This window comes from Callospermophilus lateralis, chromosome 7, assembly GCF_048772815.1.
Source record: "Callospermophilus lateralis isolate mCalLat2 chromosome 7, mCalLat2.hap1, whole genome shotgun sequence".
NCBI classification, from domain to species: Eukaryota; Metazoa; Chordata; class Mammalia; order Rodentia; family Sciuridae; genus Callospermophilus; species Callospermophilus lateralis.
In genome coordinates, this window is record NC_135311.1 from 28497741 (window position 1) to 28523869 (window position 26129).

Sequence of the window (26129 nt, forward strand, 5' to 3'; positions counted from 1 at the left end):
ATGGAGGCAGCCACAACTCTGGAGGTGGCTTCAGGCTCCAAGCTGCAGGTAGAAAAAGCCAGCCCTGCAGATACTGAACAGCCTGAGGCTTCCCTGAAACAGTGGGTGGGCAGTCCCACTCCCCAGCTCCTGCCCACTGTGGAAGGTAAGTACTGGCAGATGCCAAGGGTTGGGAGGCTGGGATTTTGGAAAAATCCCCCTACCTCCCCAACTGTACCTCCTTAGGTGTTTGCCCAGCTTAGTGACTTTATGATGCTTTATGGGATGGTTACTTAAGATGCCAGATCACTCATCAGAGCCTCCACCTGCCTCCTTGAATTCTTCCTTACTGCTCAAGTGTCTGCTGGGTTTCTGCTTTTTATCTGAGAAGTCAGTGATTAGTGTTTGTGGGCATTTATAGTGACTAAAAATTATGTTTTTATTTTTACCTTTAAAAAAATGTCTTCACTGGAACTGGGAGGACCTGATGTGTTAGTGGACAGTTGGGCAGGAAATGAAGGGTGAGATGGCAGCTATCTGCAGTGGGAGAAGGGGAAATGAAAAGCTGAGGCCACTGGGAGGCTAAGTATTGATCAACGCAGTGACACTCGGCCTCTCCATGGACAGTGCCACAGCACTGGGACCCACCCCAACACCCCTACTGCACCCAGGGGGAAATCCTGGCCTTTCAGAGATGGAGCTCCATGGACATGGAGCCTTTCTGGGAGAAGCACTTGATTCCCCTCCATGACAGTCTCTGTGAAGAGGCATTCTCGAGCTGGGAGGTAACCCCAGGATGCCCTACTGCCCACCCCAATCCCAACTGCCCCTGGCTGAGGTCTCTGTGGCTCACCTGGGTGGCCTTGGGACCCATGCACAGGTGTACATCATGTTGAACGTGTAGACCAGAGACCGAGAGTAGAAGCCAGATTCCCTCCTTCTGCATGGTGATCTTCCGAAGCAGCCACAGGGCTGTATTAAACATTTAACCCAGCCGCTCAAACCCCAGCATTCGGCATCTTAAAGTCCTAAGTGCAAAGGATGCAAGGACCACAAACCAGAGGCCCACGGACTCCCAGGGTAGGAAGAGGTAGGAGAAAAGATACTCTCAACTTGGAGGCAAAGATCTGGGCTCCATTCCCAGCGCTCACTTTGGCAGCTCCGTGACCTTGGACAAGTCAATTAACCACTCAGTTTCAATTTCTTGTCTGTGAAATGGTGATTGATGAACATTTATATAGTAGGGTAATTGAAAGGATTGCCAAGATAATCCAAAGTGCCTTGGAAGAGATAAATCCAAATGTGAATCCATACTTCCAAGTCAGGAGTGGAAGCCAAGAGTTCCATCTCCATATAGGCTGGAAAGCTCTCCACCTCATAGCATTCTGAAGACACTGGGTTTTCAGAAGTTGTTCAAGAACAGAGAATTGGCCAAGTTTGTCCGTTTGAAGAAGTAGGGGGAGCAGCAGCTCAGGAGGCCGAGGCAGGAAGATAGTGAGTTCAAGCCAGCCTCAGCAACTTCGTGAGGCCCTAAGCAACTCAGTGAGATCCTGTCTCTAAATAAACTATTTTAAAAAGGGCTGAGGATATGGCTCAGTGGTTAAGTGCCCCTGGGTTCAATCCCCACTACAAAAAGAAAGAAGAAGTAGGGGAAGCAGAAGTTATTATTCATGTCTTAAATTGAGGCAATTAGGCAGAAAAACCTAAAAAGCCCAGAGAAGATATCACAGGCAGAGGGAATGAGAACTAGTTCAGATATGAGAACTTCCCCTACTTCTTCTTTCTGCTGGCTCCCCAACTCTCTCTCCTGGCTTCTATGGAACCCCAGGGGTGAGCACTCGTCTCTTCTGGCTTCTGCCTGCAGAGCAGGACACTGTGGGCAGATAGCCTCTGACAATCCCTGGCCACACATATTTGTGTATGGCAGCTCTACACACTGCAGACCTCTGCCCCCAGCCAGTGGCTCAACCCAGGGGTATCCCAGAGGTGACAGGCATTAAGGACACCCTTGACACTGTGCAAAGTACATGTGTCTATTCGCTGCTTGGAAAAAGAAGACCTGAGTTCAAATCCCAGCTCTATCCCTTTACTTAAAGGGAGTCAGTTCACTTCTCAAGGCCTCCATCTATAAATTGAGAAGTTGAACAAATCTGCATCATAATCTTTAGACAGCTAGGGACCCCCTATAAAGATGTGGCCTCTCACCCCAGGAAAAACACATCAAAAGAGTTCAGGGAGTTTGCAGAGTCCCTGAAACTCACCTAAAGATCCTTCAAGGTGCCAGGACTGTCTTCCTCTGAACTCCTCATCTTACTCAGAGCAGGCCCAGGGACCAAGGGAGGATGCCTTGAGCACACATGGGAAATAGAGCAGACAGAAATTAATTTGCAACAAAATAAAATGCAGCTGGCTAACAATGAGCTTTTAGTCAAGCAAGGCTTCTTCATGGCTGAATAGGCAGGAGGAAGCTGGCATTGGTAACTGATTTATGTCTATCTGTACAGTACTTAGGCATGGTGTCCTGGGAACAAAATTTGGCAAAGGCTAGAGGAGAACTTCCAAACTAGTGAGGGGCTGGGGAAGAGACTACATCCTTTCCATGGAGAACATGAGACAGTGAGACAGAAGAGGAAGGGCCCAGCCTCTGAATTCAGCATAATTGATCTAACTGACTTGAACCCTCTTTCACTGTGAACTGTCCTGTGACTTTCAGGTTTGGGAAGCTGAGTCTCATCCCTGGGAGCAAGTTTCCTTCCTTCCTCCCTCTCCTCTCTCTGCCACCCTCCCTCCCTTCTTTCTTTCTTTCCTCCTTTTTCCTCCTACAATATTTATTTTTGTGCTTTTTATGTGCCAGGCCCTGTTTAAGGTGCCAGAGTTACAGATATGAATAAAATAGCAAAAATAACGGCCCTCATTGAGGGTATAGTCTAATAAAGGGAGTTGGACAATTAATAAATAAACAAGTAAAGTATATAATATGTCAGGTGGTGATAAATGCTATGCCAAAAATAACACAGGGAAGAGGATAGAAAGTGCTGGGGTAGGAAGCATGCAAGCTTCCTATTTCAAAAAGGATACTCCATGACGACCTCACAAATAAGGTGATACTTGAGCATCATAACAGAGATTTGAGGGGAATATTTTCTATGCAGAGGTAACAGGAACAAAGGCCCTGAAGCAGGAGTGTGCTTTGTGGTTGTTAAAAATATGACAGCCGTGGTGGTGCATGCCTATAATCCCAGCAGCTTGGGAGGATCGCAGGTTCAACAATTTAATGAGGCTCTTACTAAGACCCTGTTTCAAAATAATAAATAAAAAGGGCTGGGAATGTGACTCAGTGGTTAAGTGCCCTTGGGTTCAATTCCTGATACAAAAAAAAAGAATAGACGGTAGGTGGGTCTTAGAAACTAGTAAGATTATCAATTGAGAATGAGGAGGGAAAAGGTCTAGAAGTTTTAGAAGAAAAATGTATGTGCTAATTGGGGCTGGGATTGTAGCTCAATGGTGGAGCACTTACCTCACGGGTGAGGCCCTAGGTTTGATCCTCAGCACCACATAAAAATAAGTAAATAAAATAAAGGCATTGTGTCCATCTACACCTAAAAAATAATTTTTTTTTAAAAAGATATGTGCTAGTCACCCAGAAATGGGAGATGGAGTAAAAGGGGGAAGTCAGTAGAATTGCCAGGCTATTTGGAGGCAGCATTTCCTGGTGATGGCCATGCAGTGCAAGTCTCATAGTTCCCATTTTCCCCATAGACCTCTCTGTGACTCTGCAGGCACTGAGTGGGAAGAAACTTTCTTTCTTTCTTTGGAACCAGGTATTGAACCCAGGAGCACTTAACCACTGAGGCACATCCCCAGCCCTTTTTATTTTTTATTTTGAGACAGGGTCTCACCAGGTTGTTTACAGCCTCACTAAATTGCTGAGGCTGGCTTTGAACTCATGATCCTCCTGCCTCAGCGTCCTAAGGTGCTGGGATTACAAGCATGTGCCACCACACCTGGCTGGAAACTTCATTTAACCAGGGTTGGGTATTGCCACGTAGGTGCAATGGGGTGAAAGAAGATTCGGGGATTCGGGTGAGTATGCAAGAGAGTCAGCATCATAATGGCCAGGGAACAACCACAAGAATGGGAAGTTATACTCCATGTGTGTATAATGTCAAAATACATTCTACTGTCATATGTAACTAAAAAGAACAAATAAAAACTTGAAAAAAAAATAATGGCCATGAAAAAAAGTGATTAACACAAGAGGGGTGCTGATAGCAAAAGGGTGGTAGGATAATGGAGCATAGAGCTCAGTGGTGCTGAAGAATTGCTGATGTTTGCTGAGCATCTATAATCCCAGAGACCGGGGAGGTTGAGGCAAAAGGATCACGAGTTTGAGGCCAGCCTCAGCAATTTAGCAAGACCCTGTCTCAAATTTTTTTTTTATAAAGGTCTAGTGATGTAGTTCAGAGGTAAAGGGATTTTGAGTTCAATCCCTAATACAAAAAACAAACGAACAAAAATGCTGATGTTGCACTATTAGAGGAAGTGAGATTAAAGGAGTAAAGATTATATTATAGTTAGGATAGACTAATAGATGAACCAGACAGATGGCAGAAATAATGGATGTTTCTTTCTCACTAGTGTAAGAACTGAAAACAAGTGTCCCTATTCAGCAGATAGTTCTCTGAGCAGCGAATCAGGGATGCAGGATTTTTTTCATAAGGGTCCCATGATCATCTGCATATAGGTCTTGACCAAAAAGCGATTCCCACCATTTCCACTCACATTTCATTGGCAAGAACTGGTCTCATGGTCTACAGTAAGGGGGCTGGGAAATGTCCCTGGCTGGGAAGCCACTTCTCAGAGATAACTACACTATACATGGGATAACAGTTCTGGTGGCCAAGTAGCCGTCTCTGATATGGAGGTGTTGAGAGTAGGACCTTACAATTCAGATCATACAGGGGTTCAGCTCCTGCTTTAGAGACTCAGGGTCCAGTGACTGAAGCTGGGGAGGACAATAAGGTATGGGCCGAGTGGTGGGCCAGGATGGGCAAGGCCCCACAGGGTTAAAAGGATGGGTGCTGAATTCCCCAGGAATCAGATCTGGAGCAGTGGGTTGGAGACAGAGCCATTGAGTTGATTCTAAAACCAAATATGAGGCACTGATGGTGGTGGAGGGGGGGTCTTTGTCTCAGAATAACGTTGCCTGTTTCTACGTCCCTTCCTGTTTTCTGATCTGTGTTTCATGTCTTCAAGGAGGTGACACTTACCCTTTGCAAGTTTCTTCTGTAGTCACCACACTCCTTTCCCATCACTGTCCACCAGGCAGGTTTCTAAAGTCAAGACCACACCCTAGGCATCTCTGAATGTTTCTCTAAGCAATGCTGGTACTTTGGGATCCCTGGCAATCTTTAGTTTCAAAGCCATAGCTGGCCTTGGGCAGCTCAGAGGTCTGAGCTCCCAGAGGGCTTTTCAAAATGCCTTTTCCCCAAGACTCTGTGAAGGGAGAAAACAAAACTAGGGCCGCCACAGACCTGGTCTGAGAAAACTGAAGCTCTAGGCTTTGGTCACATCCTTCCTGGCATCTGAGGGGAAGGAAGACCTTGGGTGTCAGGAGAAGCCATGTTCCCCAAGGTCAGTACAATTCACACCTCGCTTGACTGTGGAGGTGCCAAAAGAGATGCCTCAAGTGAGCCCCGTTACATTCTGAACAAGGGTCAGATTGCTGCTGGGCTGAGTTGGGAGGCCACTAGAAAATTCACTGCTGACCGGGCAGCTGGCACTGCCAAACCTTCTTGTGTACTTCCAGCCCTTTGTCCCTGGGGCTAGGCCTGTGGAGAGCAGCACCCCACCCACTCACCCTCAGAGGGGCTAACTTCAGTTCCATCATCTTGCCAGGGAATCTCACTTGTACACAAGGGCCGGGAACCCTTTGGGGAGGGACAGGTTGCCACCTCAGTGCCACCAGAGCCTCCCTCTGCTGGCTATGTACCAGTGGGGCTCCCTTCAAGGTTTCTAAAGCCATTCTGAAATCCTACCCTAATTCCCCCACCAGAGCTCATGTTCTACATAAGCCTATTCCTTTAATTTTCCTCTTTAGCTCAGATGAAAGAATGATAACATTTTCCAAGGAGTTTTTCCAATAAACAAAAGAAACTTGAGGTAGAAAAAAATATACAATATATATAAATCTTGGGCATTTCGTATTAGTTTATGCATCCCTTTCTCTGACTAGAATTGATGTCAAAGGTTGTAAGGACAATATTGGCCACAGGAATATATCTTCAGGATTTCTGCTTACCTTATTCAAAAGTGAGTCAGCCATTCAGAGGACCTTTCTTAAGAAAAAGACATCATTCTCATATTTATGTCCATTTTCATCAAAGCTATAGACACTCTCTCTCTCCCAGTTTCCAACCCCTGCTATTTCTTGCCTGTAGCAGTCACTTTCAACTAATATGAGAAATACAAGATGCCTCAGAAGGAGGAACAATTTGGAAATCTTCTGTCTTCTTCTATAATCCTAAGAATATAAAATACAATATCTGGGATAAATAAGATCCCTTATGGGAGCATCCCCTGATGCAATTCTGTTTAGACTGTGGAAATGAGTTATACAATTCTATTCATCTACTCTGGAAAATTTCACCTCACCATACCTAAAACCTCCCAAATAAGGACTGTTTATACTTTTTTTATTAGTTACACATGATAGTATAATGATCTTGACAATTCATACATTTGAATCAAATGGGGTATAATTTCTCATTTTTATGATTGTACAGGTTGCAGAATCACATTGGTCATACAGCCACCTATATACATACAGTAATAATAATGTCTATTTTATTCTGCTGCCCTTCCTATTCCCCCTCCCCTCCCCGAAAAAAAAAGGAAAAAAAAAAAAAAAAGAAAGAAATATACATTAGTGTGATCTATTCATCAAAGCCCATTTCCTACCTAAGGTCGAGGCGGAGAGGGGCTCGGTCACACATCTCCCAGGCATGAAGGCCTAGGTTCCTTTCCTCATCTTGACCCTCTTCAGTCCTTGTGACTATCCCTTTGCCTTCCCTTTGCCTTTTCCCTGAAGGCCGCTGGAGGTCACATCAGAACCCTGACTCTAATGCCCAGCCCAGTCCTGGGCAGACACTGGTGAGAAGGCAAATGGACAGATAGGACATGCTCAGAAAGTGGGTTCTTCTGACATACAGTCCTAGATGGGAAGGCAGGAGTCTCGGGTAACAGGTACCGTTTTAAAGCTGGCCAGATCATTTCTTCTCTCTGAGTCCTTTTTCTTCCAGTCATCCCCTTGTTCCAGGTACTTACCAGGATCCTTCATGATGATGCCAGACATGGGAACTTCTGACCCAGTGACTGCAGAAATGAAATCAAGCCAAGGAATATGAACACATAGACAAAGCTTTAATGAGGGGTAGGGTTACCTGACAGAGTACTGAGAGAAAGAGATCAGCCTGCTCCCCAAAGGAAGGATCCAGTTTTTTATCAAGTTGCCAGGCTGGGGCTAGAGTCTGGTCATTTTCTACTAGTCATGTGTCATAATTTTTCAAGGAATGTCTTCCTTATGGAAGATACAGATAAGTAGCTATTTAATTTATCCTTGGAGTTTTTTTTTTCAATACTAGGGATTGAACCAGGGGTACTCCATCACTGAGCTATATCCCCAGCCCTTTTTGAGACAGAGTCTCACTAAGTTGCCTATGCTGGCCTTGAACTTGTGATCCTTTCTCAGCCTCCTAAGTTGCTGGGGCTATAGGTGTGCACCACTGCACCTAGCTTTTGGAGATGTTCTGACACCAATATTTCCATTTTCGTAGTACAACTCCCTGATTATAAGATAGTTGAAAAGTATAATAGAGAAGGAGGAAAGAAAAGGGGGACAAACACATGCCAATATGAAGGAATTGACAGGTTAGTGACTTAAGGCCTTCGGGGTTTTTCCATGCTTTCTTTGTACCATTCCTTTGATAGATGACAGGTCAGGGGCTAAGGCCTTGGGGTTTTAATCTTCTGTCCCTTGGTGGTCCCTCACTGTCTCAATAACTCTGATAGTCTGTATACAGCAGAAGGGACAGCAGAGTCATCTTTTCTTTAACCCCCCCCCATAAATGTGAAGGGTTATTTCCCTACCCAACACCGGGAAACCAAGCTCAACAAGACAAGGTTTTGAACTTCCTTTCCATTTACAGTTCTCTTTTTCAAAAAGCCCTTAACTCATGTCCGCCTGTTTCTAACTCCTTGGTTGCTTGCCAAGATGGTCACAGGAGAGGAACACATCATACAACATTTCCGCTGTTCTTCCCACCCCACCCCCAACCACCAAAGTCAGCAGAGGGCAACCAGAGCAGGGTCACTGTGGCCTGCAGCTCTGCTACTGCCCTGTTCTTGAGAACACTCGAGTCCCTTAGCACCCAGCTCCCAAGGTGCAATCCAAGATGGGCGCGGCCCAAGTGAAAGCATAAGCCATTCACCAAAAAGAAAACTAGAGATGTGAAATAAACCCTCCAGCGCTGTCTGTATATTCATTTACAATGGGCAGTGATCTGGAGAGACTAATGGGGGAGGGTCTATAAATTGAGGTGTAGGAAGAACATAGTCTGACCTCTGTTTATTTTAATTATAAATGTCATCACTTAAATGTTTGCTTTTCTTCATGTACATATTTAAACAGTTCAATCTGTAGGTAAACATACTTGTGTTGGGGTGAATGCTCAGGAATGTATTTACAGGGAAATGTGTGTTATCAAAAAGTTTGGAATCTGCTATTGAGCAGTCCTGCTGCTTGCCACAGGAATGTACCAGGGGTGGAGTTTTTCTAACTGCTAGGACTGAATTTTGGCAGGGAGGCCTGGCTTGTTGGTGGGAACTGAGGCGCTGTTACATTCTACTTAAGACAATAGCAGCAGGGGACTCTCTGTGCTGGGGAAAGGAGCAAACAGCAGCCCTGGGAAGAGGTCATTCTCAACAAGCCCCCAGGGGACCCAAGTGGGATATTCCTACTCTGGCAGCCTATGAAGCCCCAGGCATCTCCAAGAAGAGAGAAATGGCATCTGATCATTCCCCAAACCTTACTCAGTCACTCAGCACTCTCTAAAGCATCTCCTATCTTCATCCTGGAAGCCAATAAATGTCATCTAATCTTTACACCTCACTGGGATAGGCCTGGGGATCAAGGGGAGGTGAGCGGTGGACCTAATCTCTCTCAGATTTTGTTTGTACACAGTGATCCTCCACCAACTGGAAGCAGGCGCCAGGAACAGGGCGGTCACACAGAGGAAGGGACCCAGACGCAGGCTCCCTGTGATGACATCAATGCTGTCCCAGTGGGAGGCTGCTGGAGTCCAGGGTTTTGCTCTGCCTACAGAACAGAAAGCATTCTCCTGAAGTCCATGCTGAACTGGGAGTTGGGGATTAATATTGAAAGTGGCCTCTGGACAAGCAAAGTAGCTAAGAACCAATGCAGAAAAGGGCAGAAAACACACACCACACAGCCAGGACTGGTCTGAGCGCAGACAAAACTCTGGCTGATGGACAGTCAGTAGTTGAGAGTTATAAATTAAAAGTGTCAGTCTCACTATCCAGTGCTCTTTCTGCAGGGACTTAAATACTCTCCCTGGGTTCCTTCAGCCAAAGACTCATTCCTAAATCCCAGCAAGACAATGTGGGTAGGCTCAGGGATAGAAAGCATGCAGGCACAGGACCCTAGGTTCATCCCCAGCAATGTCAGAAAGAAAGAAAGAAGGACATGGGAACAGTCTTCCCATCCCCTAACATAGGGGCTTAATTTGGTGAAGGATGCCCAGGCCATCATCCTTAGTGTGCAGTCTTAGTGTGTACTATCCCCTTCCTCTGAATATCCACTTCCTGTTCTCTCTTTCCATCTCTCAGTGCACCCCAAGATCTGGCTACCTCGGGCCCTGAGGCAGACGTACATCCGGAAGGTTGGGGACACAGTGAACCTACTAATCCCATTCCAGGTGATCATGCCAGCCCCCTACTGGGACCAGATAACAAGAGTCCTACTAGCAGTGGGGCAGTCTTCCTGAATGGAAGGGTCACACCTCCAGAAGTGTAAGGCCAAATGACCCATTTATTCTTCACCCCTGAGGGTGGGCTTGGGTAGGGTCAGGGGCGCCTGTGGGAAGAAGTAAGTTAATCTATGACCTTCTGTCTGAAGAGGTCTGGGAGCCCTTAACTTGGAAGGCTCTTGGGAGTTTGGGCAGCTATTCAAGTTAGTCCCAGGGGTGTCCATAACCTCGATTCCATCCTCTTTTCCATGATCCTCAAAGCCATCCCCCTTTCCCATGATCCTGAGGCTGTTGCCGAAAGGAAAAAGTCCCCAGAAGAGTCCACCAACCTCTAGCTCAAGGAACTTGTAGCTGCAAATCACATAACACTGTGGACCTGGGGTAGAGCTGAACTCAACTGCCACAGGGAGGGTACAGAAGCCTCTTGGGCTGCTCCAGCCATATCTACATTCTTCAGGGCAAGCCCAAACCCCGAGCCACTTGGACACACAATGGTTGTGCCTTGGACACCCGTCGTGTGAGTGTGCGGAATGGGGAGCAAGACTCCATCCTCTTCATCAGAGAAGCCCAACGTGCTGATTCGGGCCACTACCAACTCTGTGTGCAGCTGGGTGGGCTGGAGGCCACTGCCACCATTGATATCCTGGTGATTGGTAAGTGGAGGTGGGGGAGGGGGAGGTAGTTCCTAGGAGCTCCCTCTTTAGGTGAAAGAGGGGCCATCTTAGGGAAAAAGGAAAGCTGGGCTGATGCCCCAACCCCAAGTGTGGGACACAGTGGTGGGCGAGAGGGAGGGGCCTGAGCAAAGACAGAGACCAAGCTGGCAACGTGGCAGATGCCAGTAATCCCGTGACTCAGCTGGCTAAGGCAGGAGGATCACAAGTTCAAAGACAGCCTCCGCAACTTAGTACCCTGTCTCAAAGTAAAAATATAGAAAGGGTTGGGGATGTAGCTCAGTGGTAAAGCACGCCTGGGTTCAATCCCCACCGTACCAAAAAATAAAATAAAGTTTAATAGGACACTTTTCTCAGTGGAGTTTAGTATGGAGAGAGGGAGAAAGATGGCAGGGCAGGAGGCACTCTTGAAGTGATTTTGATGCACGTGGGTTATACTATGCCCACTGCTATGGCTTTGCTCTTCCAGAGAGGCCAGGCCCTCCTCAGAGTATTAAGTTGGTGGACGTCTGGGGCTCCAACGCTACCCTGGAATGGACACCTCCCCAAGATACGGGCAACACGACACTTCTGGGATACACAGTGCAGAAGGCTGACACAAAATCTGGGGTGAGGCCTAGCTGGACAGGAGGGAGGAGGGGACAGGGCATTCTGAAATGGTCCTCTGGCAGCTCCATGTGGGATGAGTTCATAGAACAGTTGTCTCAGGTATGGCATCTTCTGGGGCCCCGTAGCTGTGGTTCACAGTGCTGGAGCAATATCACCGCAACAGCTGCATTGTCTCCGACCTCATCGTGGGCAACTCCTATGCCTTTCGCGTCTTTGCTGAAAACCAGTGTGGACTCAGTGAAACAGCCCCCGTCACTGCTGACCTTGCCCACATCCAGAAAGCAGGTAAGGAAAGCGCAGAGATCACCACTAGAAAGACTTAAAGAGTGGAAGAGGGATGGGGATCTCATGCCACATCATGCCCACAGCTACTGTTTACAAGACCAAGGGGTTTGCCCAGCGGGACTTCTCTGAAGCCCCAAGGTTTACCCAGCCTCTGGCAGACTGCACTACAATCACTGGCTATGATGCCCAGCTCTTCTGCTGTGTCCGCGCCTCTCCCAGGGTGAGTGGGGAGTTGGGGAAGTTGAAGGGGAGGTATGAGCTGTTTCATGCTCCCATCCTAACCTTAGTTACTACCACAGAGCATTCTAATTTCACATCTCCTCTCCCTGCCATCATCTGCCTCTTTAATGGCAGGTTATTTAGGAACAGTCAGGGCATTTGTAGTTCCAGATGGACAGATGCAAATGATGTTTCCTTTTAGTATTGGTTCCTCATATACAAAGATGTTACTTCCTGACCTGCTGCTATTGGGCATGAGCTTGGAGTTGTTTATCTGGTAGGAGTGATGGAGTCCTACTGGTTTGTCCTCTTTCACTTACCCCAGACCTCATCTGTTCAGGGACAGACACATGCAAGTTGCCTAGAGTTGGGCCTCTGGCCATAACTTTGAGGGAGGCTTTCTACTTAAAATCTAGTATTAAATACCTTCAACAATACCCTTAGAAATCTTCACCAAGTACCTTTTGGATCATGAGACAATATGGCAATCACATCTTAGAAGGGTAATATTAATATGCCCACTCTAGAAACTACTTTCTAACAAGAGGGGACTAGTCACAAGGCAACAGTTGGATTAGAATATGAATAGTTAACAATGTATGTATAGAAAGAGGAGACCCTGATGCCCAGAGTTTATGATCCACGAAGGGCCGTTCAATAAGTATCAGACAGAAATTCTCCCCTTTCTTCCAGTCAAAGGTACTTGATGAAGAAGGTGAGGTTTTGGGTGCTCTTTTCAATCAAATAAAGGCGTAGGGAGGGTATTGGTGAAGGTACTGAAAGAGAAACCTCTTCCCACAACATCAAGGACAGGGAGTCTTCCAGGAAGTCATTATCTACAAGCCTTGTGGGAAGAGTCCCAGATATTGAGCACAGAAAGAGCAATTTGTTCTTACTCCCTCTTTCTACCCCCTCATCTTTATCTTCTAGCCCAAGATCATCTGGCTGAAGAACAAGATGGATATCCAAGGCAACCCCAAATACAGAGCCCTCAGTCACCTGGGGATCTGCTCCCTAGAAATCCGCAAGCCTGGTCCTTTTGACGGAGGCATTTATACCTGCAAGGCAGTGAACGCCCTGGGGGAGGCATCTGTGGATTGTCGGGTGGATGTGAAAAGTAAGGGCAAGAAAGGAACTGGTGCCTTACAGTGCCCGTCATCTCCCTCTCCCCTGGTGGAAAAGTCAGCAGCCAGAGGCATAAGTTTAGATGGAGAAGGGCTTCCCACTCCAGGTCCTCTCAACGGTCACATTAGGATGCATTTGAGAAGACATTTTTAGTATCCACTGTCTCATTTCTCTCCGTAACCATTCTATAATATAGGAAGAATTGTCTGTTTATTTCCCTGATTTACAAAGTAGAAACCCCAAACACAAGGAGGTAACTGGTTTATCCAGGATTTCCAGTATCGGTTAGTTGAGGAGCTGACACTATAGAGGCATTAAGTTCAAGTTCCCATTGAGACCTTTTTTTCTTTAAGCTATACAATCTCCTGACCCAGTCCACAAAAACTACAGCTGTTTATTTCTTCCCCCTCTGGTTTATTTAAAGGCAATATTGCACATCCTCTCTACTTCTTTAACGTATTCATTCATTTATCCATCCCTGTCACCTTGTTCAGATCTTCATCACTACATTTAGCATATTATCTACTTATGGATTTGTTTCCTCCTTAAACTCTAAGCACTGATGGCATGGACACTGTCTATATTCACCTTTGTTTCCCCAGTGTCTAGCCTAGTTTCTGACACTCAGTTGGCACTGTCAAAATGTTAATTGCTTGAATCAGGAATGAATAAGCCTTTATATGTCTTCCTCTTCCTTAATATATAGTCTCCCTAACTAGCAGAATGAACTCCCCAAAAAACAAAAATAGAATATCCCTTCGCGATGCTTTGAAAGGTTTCCCAGAGATTTCTGAGATGTTAACATTGAGAAATATGTGCACTCTTACAGCTCCTAACTGAAGCTACCTAAAAGGACATTGTACATGAGAAAGGTAAGGGAAGACGGACAGGGTGCCTTGAAGAGTTATTTCATGTTATGCGGGTGTTACTGGGTCTGGGGCAAATGTATATTCCTGAGCCTCTCAACCATGTACCCTCGGTGACCATTTTTTTAAACCAATACTGTTACCTCTGTAGAGGGAATTTTCCGTAGAGGAAGTCTGTTTTCTCTGTATGTTTGGTGAGAAAGGATCAAATTTGATGGTCCTCTGAAGAATGGTGAGAACTTCTATCTAATCCTGAGAGGCTCTGTGAGAGGAACTGAGCAGGTACTATAAGAAAAGTTGTTAAGGGATAGGGTAAGGGTGAAAAAAACAGGTGGGTTTGGTGGTACATGCTTGTGATTCCAGCAATTTGGGAGGCTAAGGCAGGAGAATCACACAGTTGAGGACAACCTCAGCAACTTAGCAAAGCCCTGTCTCAAAATAAAAAATTTTAAAAAGGAATGGGGATGTCACTCACTGGCAGAATACCCCTGGGCTCAATCCTCAGAATCAAAAAGAAAAAGAAAAAAAATTTTTTGGATGAGTAGGAACAGGAGATTATTCTTGTCCATTAGGTGTTTCTACCTCAGTATCATAGGTATAAGAAACAGATTAGTTTATTTATATGTAACTTTGAATATCATGTATGCTTCCTATATAAGAGAAGGAAATCACCATTTTCATTATATGCCAACAATAATTTAACATTTGGGCACATGGTTCCCAAGCAGCCCATTATTCACAAAGGACAACTGAGGTAGTTGTTTAAAATTTGGTAGCTCCTTCAAATTCTAAATCCTTCACAATAGATATGTTGTATATAAATGGATGAGTTAGGCAAGAAAGAAGAAAGAATGAGCAAGAATGAGCTCCCAAGGTCCCCCTGAGTTGTAGCTCCTGACCAGGAAAACTGGTAACAATCTCAATCCCCGAAGCTATTTACTTAAGCCCATCATTGATGCATAGCAAATAAAAACCCTAAGCGCTGCATTAAAGCGGAGGATTCTCCTCAGGAGAGCTCTGCCTGCCAGCTGGCTTATGAACACAGTCTTCCCATCTCTCCGCCCTCTGGGTTAATGCTGGGCTCGTTGGTGTGGGTATTTGTTGCTCTTTTTCTCTCTTTCACAGCCAGAGCCCAGGGATGAAGCAAGGTAGGTAGTGAGTTCATCGCACAGGTCCCTGGGACCATGAAGAGAGGTGGCCTCAGCTTCCCAGGTGTGCACTGGCTGTTTGCTGTGATGGCCACAACATGCCCTTTCTTTTCAGGGCCTCCAGGAAGCCTGACTGTGACAAGATTGTGTTCTAAAGGAGTTTTAGCACAAGGTCTGATTTGGAATAATATAAATAAATGTGTGGCTCTTCCGTGCACCTGTTTGAGTCTTTCTATATGGGAAAAAAAAAATTTAGAAAAATGGAATCCTTTAGCTAGACTGTCTCCTCTTTCTGTTCCATTCTTTCTTTTCCTCTTCTATATTCACATTCTCTTCCACATAGGTTTCTGACACCATCCTTTTCCCTAGGCAGTTCATGACAGAACTGAATTCAACTCAATATAGTAGAAGGTGCTGGAAAGAGGTAAAGATGACTTGCTCCCTTCTTCTGTTGGCTTTCCAAAATAAGCTAGGATAACAGAATGCAAATCCATCACTAAGTGGCAAATAGCAGGATACAAGCATACATAATCAGGCCTGACGGCTGCGATGTGAGCATCCCTTACTTACAGTTATATTCATTTTTATATCAAATTGTTATGGCAAGATTGCAATAAATCACCAAGTCCATCTCAAAACAGGAGATGAAACTAGCTTTATGGGACCAGGGCAAATGGCAAGATTGTACTCCTCAACGCCCTCCAGGGGTTAGAGGACACCTTTTATAGTTTAAAAGCACATGTAAAGCATATTAGTACATTAATCATAAATGGCCATTGCCATGTTTCAAAATCATAAGAAAAAACCATGAGACCTCACATCATAAGTAGAAGGGAAAGTGGATTAAAGAGACTGTGGTTGAGCACAAGTTAAAGAACAATTACTAACATCTAGACAAACATTAACATTCTATGCGGTTAGGGTACATTGCACAAGTACAGTGTATAAGAATAGAAGGAATAATTTTGCCATTTTGCATTGTCAATATGCTATGCTAAGCAACTGTTAATGAGTATAGAAATGGGATTTTCCCAAGAGAGAAGCATTTCTTAAATGACATGGAATCTCAGGGTAAAATGGAGTCTGTTTAGTCATTGCCCATATAGCCCGGCCCATAAAAAAAAATGAGATAAAGATATTCTGCAAAATATGAATCTGCAAAATATGGCAGTAGTTTCTCCCATCCTCTTATAGCCATCTTGCTCATTCCACCAAGAGTTCCAATCTGTTTTCCCTCCCCTTGAATCCTGTGGCTTGATTTGGACAAAATAATGTAGCTGAGGTGACAAGGTGGCAGTTCTTAGCCTGGGTCTTAAGAGGTCTAATAACTTTCGCTTTTGCTCTTGGAAGTCAGCTTCTGTGTAAAAAATGTCAAGCTAGATTATGATATGCCACATGGAAGACACCTGCATATCCCAGCTGACAGCCAGTACCACAGTTGTAGAAACTTGTGGCCTCTGGACCCTTCAGCCCTAGTCAAGCTCAATCAATACCTGCAGAGCCCTGCCCCAAGTGTAAAATCATGAGAAAATAAATGGTTGCTGTTGTTTTAGGTCACTAATTTTTGAAGTGGTTTGTTACATAAAACAAATAACTGGGGCTGAGAATATAGCTCAGTGATACAGAATGTTCGCCTAGCATGTGTGAGGTCCTGGGTTCTATTTACAGTACTACAAAAGAAAAAAAAAGAAAAGAAAGAAAGAAAGAAAAAACAAATAAAGAACTTTCCATGCTTATTCTAGCACTGAATTAAGTGCTTTATCTCCTTTAATCTTCATGTTACAAATGAAGAAGTTGAAGTTTATAAACACCCACCCCCAAGTCACGCACATGGTAAGCAGCAGAGCTGGTTTGACTCCATGCCTTCCCTATTTCTTCTCATCTTCTTCACCCAGTGAGTCTAAGTTGGAATCATGGATTTAAGGGGAAAAAATTTTTTTCCCAGAGGCAATAAATATTAGGCAAGATTTTGAAGAGGAAAAAGAGGATGTGATTTGGTTAAAAAGCATGTGGAAGGGCCTTTCTGTTCAGACCCGAAGTCTGTTTTCAGTTGAGGCAAAATATCTAGTTCAGTTCTTTTCAACTGGAATTCCTCTAGAATTAAGCTGATGCCACAAGGTATCTATTGTTTGTCATAAATTAACTTCTTCCTATGCAATTAAGATGCTACTGCTTATGTTACTATCCTTGGGAAAATTGAGAAAATAGTCACATAAATCATTTATAAGGCCTAATTCACTATGGAACCCAAGAATGTGGGGATGGAGCAACCTGTGTGTGGTGCATGACTAAGATCCCAGCAAATCAGGAAGCTGAGATAGGAGGATTGCAAATTTGAGGCTAGCCTCAGCAATTTAGTGAAACTTCCAGCAACTTGGCAAGACCCTGTCTCAAAATAAAAAGATAAAAAGGTCTGAGGATGTAGCTCAGTGGTAAAGTGCCCCTTGGTTCAATCCTTAGTACCAAGGGGTGGGGGGGAATGTAGGGGTAAAGGCCAAAGTCCAGAGCCAGTCAGCCAGGTACACAATGGCAAAGATGCCTCCATCCAGCTGAAGCAGAGTGTAGGTCAGGAAGAAGTGAAATACCCTTAGTTATAATGCCCTAAGGGTCCATCAGTGAGACCTCTGGCCTCTGCTATTTGCTGAATCACTTAAAGAGGCCTCCCCTAAAGTTCATACATCCCAAACCTTCTTGGTAAAGGAAAAATCTTCACACTGAACAAGACCTCCAGTTAATCCTTCTGCATTTAAGAAATACTGCCCTGGAATCCTTAACTTTCTCATTTATGCATTTGATGTTTATGGAGTTCCTTTTGAGCTGAGTTCTCCTATGTGCCTGGGAAGGAATTTAACTTTTTCACTAACTTATTATTTGTCCAAAATATTAATCAGCTGCTTATACACACAGTTTTAGGGTTCAAGAGAGGGGAACAAATATCAAATATTTTCCTTATACTACATAAAGAATTCTTATATCTGAAATCTGTACTTTCTGGCTTTGGTTTCATTTTGGTAGAGAAAAAGTAGTTTTACTGGGGTTTTGTTTATTTTGTTTTTGTTTTTCTTTATGAACTGCAACAGTTTTCAAGATCATAATTTGGAGACAGAAAATTGAGGGAGTTTCCTTAGAAGAAACTAACAATTTGCTAAAACTTAAAGTGTAGAGTCCCCTACTTAGGTTGCTTTTGGGGATAAAGAACATTGTTACTAACAGCTCTTTCTCCTCTAATCTTTGTTGCTACTTGCCTGGGAGATGAAGCTACTGACTCTGGCTTTTCCACCCCCATAGACTTTGAATCCTGCAAGCAACTTTAAAATGTCATCTCTGTCACAAGAAAGTAAGGAGCTGAAACTCCAAACTTCAGTTCTTGTGTTTCAATGTAAGAAAATTCAAAGTCAGACACCAAAAGTTATATAAGATAACTTTATTATAAGCAAAAGTAAAGTAAAAGTAAAGTGAGGCTTAAGCAGAAAGCACTCTCAAGGGAGAGTAGACTTTCTCCAAGCTGAGAGCAACATAAGAGATAAGGCTGTCCTCAAATTTATTGTTTTACAAGTTAACTTGAGAACTGGGGTCCTCCTGCAGCAATTTTCACCAACTGGGTATTCAAATCCTCCTTCATGTTGGGTGATGGAGTTTTTGCCCTTAGTGTGTCCTCTGTTACAGTGGCCATCCTATTTAGAGGGGCTTCATCTACAAGTCAATCCCATGTTAATGTGGGCATTAGGGTCAATAGCTGATCAGAAGTTACCTTAGTTTACCTGGGGAAGGAGGGAATTGTCCTTCCCAGACAATTGAAGACACTTATAACCATAATTCCTATCTTCACATAAACCTCAGTAGATCCTGTCAAGAGTTAGTCCCATTAATCCTTCTCTCTTGAAGTGTTTTACAAATATTTCCCTTGCTTTGGGTTGTTTTCTACAGATTAACTGCCACCATTTGATTTCTTAAGATGGTTTAAAGAAGGACACTAAAGCAATTTAAAGAACACTTTATAACCTTATCATAAAGTAGAACCTTGAAATAATTTAAAGAACACTTTATGACCCTACCATGCATTTCACTGCTCTTGCTAGCTACTACCTAACATCTGCATCAGCAGAAAGAGGTAATCTCTTTTTCTTTGCTCTTCCTCACATAAATTTGAAAGTTCTGGGCCTCCCACCTTTTCCCTATCACTTCGCTAAAATTCCAAGGCTCCTTTGCTTCTTGAGGTATTTATTACATATCTCTCCTACAGACCTCACCACTTCAAATTTACAGTTAGAACCTAGGAAGAAAACAAAAAAAGCAAAAACAATGGTTATAAACTCTAAGGACTCAGGCTCTTTGTTTACAGGAAAGCTCCGCAACCATGGTTAGGAGCTTTTCACTTTTTAAATTTTTAGAACATTTCTAAGAAGTTCTGTTAACTGGTGGCCCAGTTTATTCACTTGCAACATTTAGCGAACATCCCCTAGTAAGTAAGCTAAAGCAGTTAGTTTATAAACACAGCTTTTAGTTCCGAGGTAGCTAATTACAAACACCCCCTCACAATCTGTGGGCACAACATATAAAACTTGATGCTGATAATTATCCTTCTAATTCTTCCTCATTTCTCAAGCGAACAGGGGCCCAAGAGGGCAAATATACTCAATCCTGCCCTGCTTGTAAAAGGAGTCATTGTTACATTTGAACCCAAATCTCCCTGGGTAAAAAGCCAGATATCAGAGGGGGCTGGGATATAGCTCAGTTGATAGAGTGCTTGGCTCGCATGCACAAGGCCCTGGGTTCAATCCACAGCTCCGAAGAGGGACGGACGCCATGGTGCACGTCTAAAAACTTCAGTTACACTTGGTTGGCTGAGGCAGAAGGGGATCACAAGTTCGAGGCTAACCTAGGTAATTGAGATTCTGTCTCAAACTTAAATTTAAAAAGGGCTGGAGATACAGCTCAGTGAAAGCGCCCCAGGGTTCAATCCAGTGTGGGAAGGAAGATAGCAATGGAGGATGTACTTCTTAAAATATAAATTATACTTAAAAGTGCTTCCTTGGTGGCCATCCTATTAGGGGGGGCTTCATCTAAAAATCAAAAAATCACAAGAAATGAAATTCAGCAAACAAGGAGTTCGCACAATGCGCCCAAGGAAAGGAATTCCCCTCGCAGAGCAGTAGTTTTAGGGCCTGTCGTGGTTCTCTGGAGCAGCCTCTGAGGAGAACCCAGCCAATAAACACTGGTCTCCTCGGCTCCGCAGGAGGAGGAGAGGGCGGAGAAGAGGGGATGGGCGGGGCGCAAAGCCCATTCTCATTGGCCCGTTCCCTCAAGCGCCGCCACGAGGTTCCGCCCCTGCCGGGCCCTCCTGCGCAGGGCTCTAGGTCTAGGAGCCAAGGAGGGGCTCCAGGGAACGCGCGCGCACTCGCGGCCTCCTCTCGCAGCCCAGCTTCCCCCTCGCGGCTCGAGTCTTGCTGGGAACGCCTCTCCTACCCATCCCACCTTCGACCCCATCGGTAGGCTTTCGGTTGGCTGTCCGTCGTAGCCCCGCCCCCTGAGAATCGCCAATCACCTTGCGCATGTGGCAGAAGTGGGTGGGTCCTGAGAAATTCGAAAGGAGCCCCGCCCTCTGGGAGCCGATTCCCGGGACTAGATTGTGGAAAGAAAGCTTCTTAGTGGAAGGTAAGGTAAGGACGGGAAGTGGAAACTGCGGGTGGGCGGGAGGTGTGGTTCCCGTGTGGTGCCGCGAGAGTGGAAGGGTGGCTTATGAGAGGAAAAACCCGAAGGATAGTGGCGGGGTGGAAGGCGGGGCACGCAGACCTTCCCCAGTGAGTCCAAGGGCTTAGAGGGGTGGGAGGGCCATCTGGTGGGAATGGGGGAGCTCTCTGCAACTTTCCGGTAGGTATCGCGGGTAGTTAAAGGGGCGTGTGCTACTGCAACATGTCTCCAGTCCCTGGCTTGCATCTCAAGAATAACTGGGAACCTGGGGCAGGATGGATACCTGAAGGAAAAGTCTATTTTCTCTCCAGTTCAGGTCTAAGCTCACTCGCTCCTGCTGATTGGACATGGAGGGTTTGGAGGAAGGTAAGGAAGCCCCGGAGGGACGAATGAGGCCTTGCTATCGAGAGCCACTTCAAGCAGGGACCAGTGGCTGGCATTCATTCTGCTTTCCCCTTCAGATGTCAAGTTTATTGTGGATGAGACCTTGGACTTTGGAGGTCTGTCCCCATCTGACAGGTACCAACTGCTTTATCTTATTTATCTCCCTCCAACAACACGTCTTTGGCCTTACTGCTGAATTATTGGCCTCCAGAGCCAGGGTTGGTAATTTAGCAAAGTTTGAAGCACTGGGGCTGTTAGGACACTATTGGTAAGGGAAGGGAAAGGAGAAACAAGTGGTTTTTCAGGGCTGTTAAGAAGTGCAAATGGATTTGTTGCATCTTCATCCTCCCAATGTCAGTAAATGCTAAAGGCCTATTAGAGCTCAGAGAACCAAGTATCTCATCACCTAGAGGCCAGATCTCACAGCCAGAATGGATGTTAGTTTGGAGTTTTGTTTGGCCTGTCTTGCACAGTCCCCTGCTCCTTTTTGTGTGGTCTTGGTACCTTGTTTATTTTCTGTCTCAGTCGTGAGGAGGAAGATACAGCAGTATTGGTGACTCCAGAGAAACCACTCCGACGGGGCCTCTCCCACCGAAGTGACCCAAATGCAGTGGCCCCTGCACCCCAGGGTGTGAGGTTCAGCTTAGGCCCTCTCAGTCCAGAGAAGCTGGAAGAGATCCTCGATGAAGCCAACCGGCTGGCAGCTCAGTTGGAGCAGTGTGCCCTACAGGATCGGGAGAGCTCAGGTCAGGGCCCAGGGCCTCTCCGAGGGAAGCCCAGCCCTCGACGGGAGACCTTTGTGCTGAAGGACAGCCCTGTCCGAGACCTGCTACCCAATGTCAGCTCTTTGGCTTGGAGTACACCCTCCCCAAGCAGCCTGACACCTCGGCTCCGGAGCAGTGATAAGAAGGGGTCAGCCAGGGCTCTTAGAGTGACACCTGGAAAGAGGCCCTCCAGTGTGAAGAGGGTGAGTTTGGAGGGCTGAGTGGCATGTGCACCCCTAGACATAGTGCATGACATGTTGAAGGCACAACAGTTTCCTCATTGGTCAAAGGAGAATAGTAATTCTGCCTCTAGAATTGGAATTGAATGAGATAACATTGGGAAAGTGCTATACTACAATGTAGAGGCTAATGATTATCATAAGCTCTCAATAAAAGTGGTGTTGATGGTAATGATGGTGTTGATGATGTTGGCAGCTAGCTTCTGCTTTTCCTCACTGGGATCTAGATAACTCCCTGCCTCTCTAGTCCTTAATCCCTTATGCCAGCAGAACCAATATGTTCTACATTCTAGCTCCCCTCCCCACCTTTTCCATGTCTCTCTCTCTCTCTTTCAGGAATCACCCACTTGCAATCTGTTGCCTGCGTCCAAAAGCCCAGCATCATCTCCTCTTGTACAATCAACTCCTCCACTCCGGGGCAAGGCTGGGCCCAATGCAAGGGCAACAGCAAGTGAGACTGGGCAGCAAAGCTGTGGGTGATGGGGGTAAGGAGGAAGTAAAACTTACCTTGAAATGCTTCTTCTCCTTTATAATAGGGCCACCTACCCATGTCAGACAAGCCTTGGCCCCACAGCCTTCAACCAGCAACTCTCAACGCCATTCTCGGCCACAAGGGACAGCTACTAAGGCTTCCAGTCGACTCCCTGTTCCTTCAGCTATCCCCAGGCCCTCTAGCCGAATGCCACTCACCAGCCGGAGTGTACCACCTGGCAAAGGTACCCTCCCTCCGGATTCTGTGTCAACTCGGAAAGGGCCTCTAAGACCAAGCACTGCAGGGCACAAAGGTGAGAAAGAGTGAACATAAGGATACAAAATCAGGAGGAAGAAAACCTAACTTGGCCCAGGGTGACCTCATCCTCCCAGAGCTGGCAATGACTACTTTTGACATCTTCCGTATGAAGATGAGGAGACTGAGTTAAGCAGAGAATGTGGGACCCAGTAGAGAGTCTCAGGCTTGGTTTCCAAGTACCTCATATTTTTTTCCCTTGATTGGCGGGGGGGCACTCTGGCTTCATCCAATATTTCTTTTTTGAGAAGGTCAGTTGAACTTTCTGCTAACACATTTCTTTTGTTGACCCCTATCAAGTTCCTATTTCCCAGCGACCAAACTTTCCTGCTGCTGGTGCCACTCGCAGCAATCTGCAGCCCCCCAGGAAAATTGCAGTCCCTGGACCTACCAGGTAAGGCTGGTCCCTCTGCACCCATCACCTGGGCTTCCAAGCTACTGTGCACAGAAGTTCAGAATTCTATATAGAGAAGGGGTGATCAGGAAGGGAGCCAGGAACAGGGAGTCCTATTTCTTCCCACCCTGAAGAGCTTGAACTTGATGGGTGACAGGTGAGCTAAAGGAGGATGGGCACTTTTAAAACAGTTCGTTCTTCTGTTTCTTCAGGTAAAGAAATCAAGACGACGAGCAAGAATTCAGTAGCAAACCATTACAGTCACTGCCTGGATTCATTTATAATAGCAGGCCCTGATTCCATCAGATTCTGGCCCAGGGACAGGAGAAAGACATGCCACCAGGGTGATAACCCCCCAAGAATATAGACCATAGGAGATGGGGTGGATTTGAGTTTTACTGAAATAGATTCAAACTCTCTGGGCTGAAAAAAAGATGAAGAGAAAAGAGGTGACCTCATAGCAGTGAAATTAGCAAAAAAGAAAATGAAGAATTCTGGCAAATTGCTTGTGCTCTCCACCCCCACTCTTGCAGTCAGCCCCAGAGAATTTGATCTTCTTCCCAGGCCTTGGTTTAGTGGATGAGTCCATGTGAATGGCCTCTGTAGCCAGCTTCTGCTCTCTGAGGATAGGTCTTCCTGAATCACATCCTCTACTGGACTCAGGCCTGTTTGGAGAGGCAAGGCAGGCATCTGGTCTCCAGAATTTGTTCCTGTGAATTCTGTGACTCCTCATAGGCTAGTTGATGATAAGCTTACTCTGTGTTTCTTTAAAATAAAATGAATGTATTTTTTTTTAATTTCCTATATATCTGGAAGTAAATTCTGCTCCAATTTCTAATAAATTTGTTGTAAACCTCTGTGTAATTCTATTGAGAAAGCGGAGATAGACCTCCCAGGCAGGGGCCTAAGTAGGTCCTAGGGCCTTGAGCTTCTAGTTCATCTGGCAGTAACTTCCCCTCTTGTTGGCATTTGCTGGGAATAAGCTGTCTTTCTGTAGATTCAGATATTATTAGAAGGTCCAGGTCAAAGATAAGTGTAGCTTAAATCACATGAGGCAGTTATGTTAGGATCTAGGTAAATTATTATTCATATCCTAAACTTGAATGTCCTTTTCTGTCAAGACAATGGAGCCTCCTTGTCTGCTGAACTTATGGGTTGAGACGTTCCTTTGGTGACGTTCAGCTTCCCTGATCACCTCAGACAGAAGATGCTGGGACACCTTGTCATATTGCTCCTCACATCATTTGAGTTGTCTGTCCTCTCATCTCCCCTACTGGACTTGAGAGCTAGGATCAGAATTTATAAACTTTTGCAGTGCCCTAATATTGTGACTTGAATGTAATAGAGCATTTCATTCATTTATTTAGAAAATGTTTTGAGTAAATGACAAGGTATACTGGGCTGGGGATGTGGCTCAAGTGGTAGTGCATTCGCCTGGCATGCCCGCGGCGCTGGGTTCAATCCTCAGCACCACATAAAAATAAAATAAAGAGGTTATGTTCACTGAAAACTAAAAAATAAATATTTAAATAAATAAATAAATAACAAGGTATAAGATGGTAGTTATTGAATAAATGATAAGGACCCCCTAACAGCTTAGGGTCTCCCATTTTTTGCAGGCTTTGACTCTTTTTTTTTTTTTTTAATTGTTGTAGAGGGACAGGATATCTTTATTCTATTTTTATGTGGTGCTAAGGATTGAACCCAGTGCCTCACACATGGTAGACAAGGGCTCTGCTACTGAATTACAGCTCCAGCCCCAAAGCCTTTGACTCTTGCAACCAGAACCAAATCAGTTCATTTTGAGTTTTAAAGGAACTTCCTTTTTCAAAGGCAGGGTCATGACTTAAAAAATGTAGCAGGCCACTGGGCAGAAGAAAATGGGACTGACAACTGGTGTCCCTGCTTGTGCCTGTATCCCCGTAAGTTCCCTACTTAAACCTTAAGTGCTCCTCCTTGTTCCTGCTTCTCCCTTTTTGTGGCCGATCCTAAGGTTACACAGCCACCTACATCCCCATGACAGCTGCTTAGACACTAACTTTTCCCTGAGCTTGCAGCAGCTCCTAGAACCCCTGAAATTCCAAGAACCGATGTTGGGGGAGAGGCAAGGAGGCTGACATCAAGTTTTTTGTTCTGGAGAAAATCAGCATAAAGAAAAGAAAAAAAATTCTGGTGTGTTTCCCCAGCTTCCCCCCTGCCTTGTGTCTAGGGAGCAGGTTCTGTTGGCACCTTCAGCAAGCCTAGGGACTGCACAGCCATGACCAGCAGGCGGCACCTTTGTGTGAGCCAAACCTTCCTTGGGTCATTAGAGGCAAAACAGGCAGCAGACCTGTGTGCTGTTGCCCCCTGGTGGCTAGAGAGGAAACACTTGTTCTGTTCACACCCTGGGTCAATCTTAATGTTTTGCCCCCACCCCCAGTCCTTCCACTCCAACTAAGCAGCATTCAGTTGTCATACCTGCTGCAGCTGACCTTCTTGTTCAGCTAACTGCTTACTTCCTTCCCTTGGCCTGTCTTTCTGTCTGTGCATTCTCCTTCCACTTCCCTTTCCACCCCAGTAGCAACAAGAAAAGCCAGTGTTTATTGGCCTCTTGCTATGTACTATGAACTGTTCTAAGCACTTTATATGTGCTAACTCATTTAATCCTCCTAAAAGCTCAATTAGGTGGCTGCTGTTATCATCATCCTCGTTTTGCAGGCAGAAAAACTAAGGCTCAGAGAGATTAAGTCACTCAGTCTGGTTCCAGCATTTGTGTTCCTAATTGCTACCCTATGGTGCCCCATGTTAATTCCCTTTCTAGTCTGTTGAATGAACCTTTGAAAAACACAAATGTGGGATTAGAGGTAATGTTGCAGAGCACATACTTAGGTCCAGTATGAGAAGTTGCTTCATTTTCCAATGGAAAAAGGGCTCAGAGTGATA

At 45.3% G+C, this 26129-nt stretch overlaps 2 protein-coding genes across 3 annotated transcripts; both read left to right on the plus strand.

Annotated features, from left to right (window-relative positions):
* Positions 1-14919, plus strand: Mybphl (myosin binding protein H like). Its single transcript, XM_076861621.1, has 8 exons — positions 1-145; positions 9886-9974; positions 10483-10678; positions 11166-11305; positions 11431-11590; positions 11674-11810; positions 12740-12926; positions 13764-14919. The coding sequence occupies exons 1-8, from the start codon at positions 1-3 to the stop codon at positions 13772-13774; spliced, it is 1065 nt and encodes a 354-aa protein (XP_076717736.1). The 3' UTR covers positions 13775-14919.
* Positions 14920-20695: 5776 nt separating this feature from the next.
* Positions 20696-23952, plus strand: Psrc1 (proline and serine rich coiled-coil 1). 2 transcript variants are annotated; one of them, XM_076861772.1, is made up of 8 exons: positions 20696-20749; positions 20951-21005; positions 21101-21158; positions 21549-21990; positions 22363-22477; positions 22563-22811; positions 23114-23207; positions 23420-23952. In XM_076861772.1, the coding sequence occupies exons 2-8, from the start codon at positions 20987-20989 to the stop codon at positions 23421-23423; spliced, it is 981 nt and encodes a 326-aa protein (XP_076717887.1). In that variant the 5' UTR covers positions 20696-20749; positions 20951-20986; the 3' UTR covers positions 23424-23952. The 2 variants fall into 2 exon arrangements, with proteins under 2 accessions (XP_076717887.1, XP_076717888.1); XM_076861773.1 differs by lacking the exon at positions 23420-23952 and having other exon boundaries at positions 23114-23211.
* The last annotated feature ends 2177 nt before the right edge of the window (positions 23953-26129 follow it).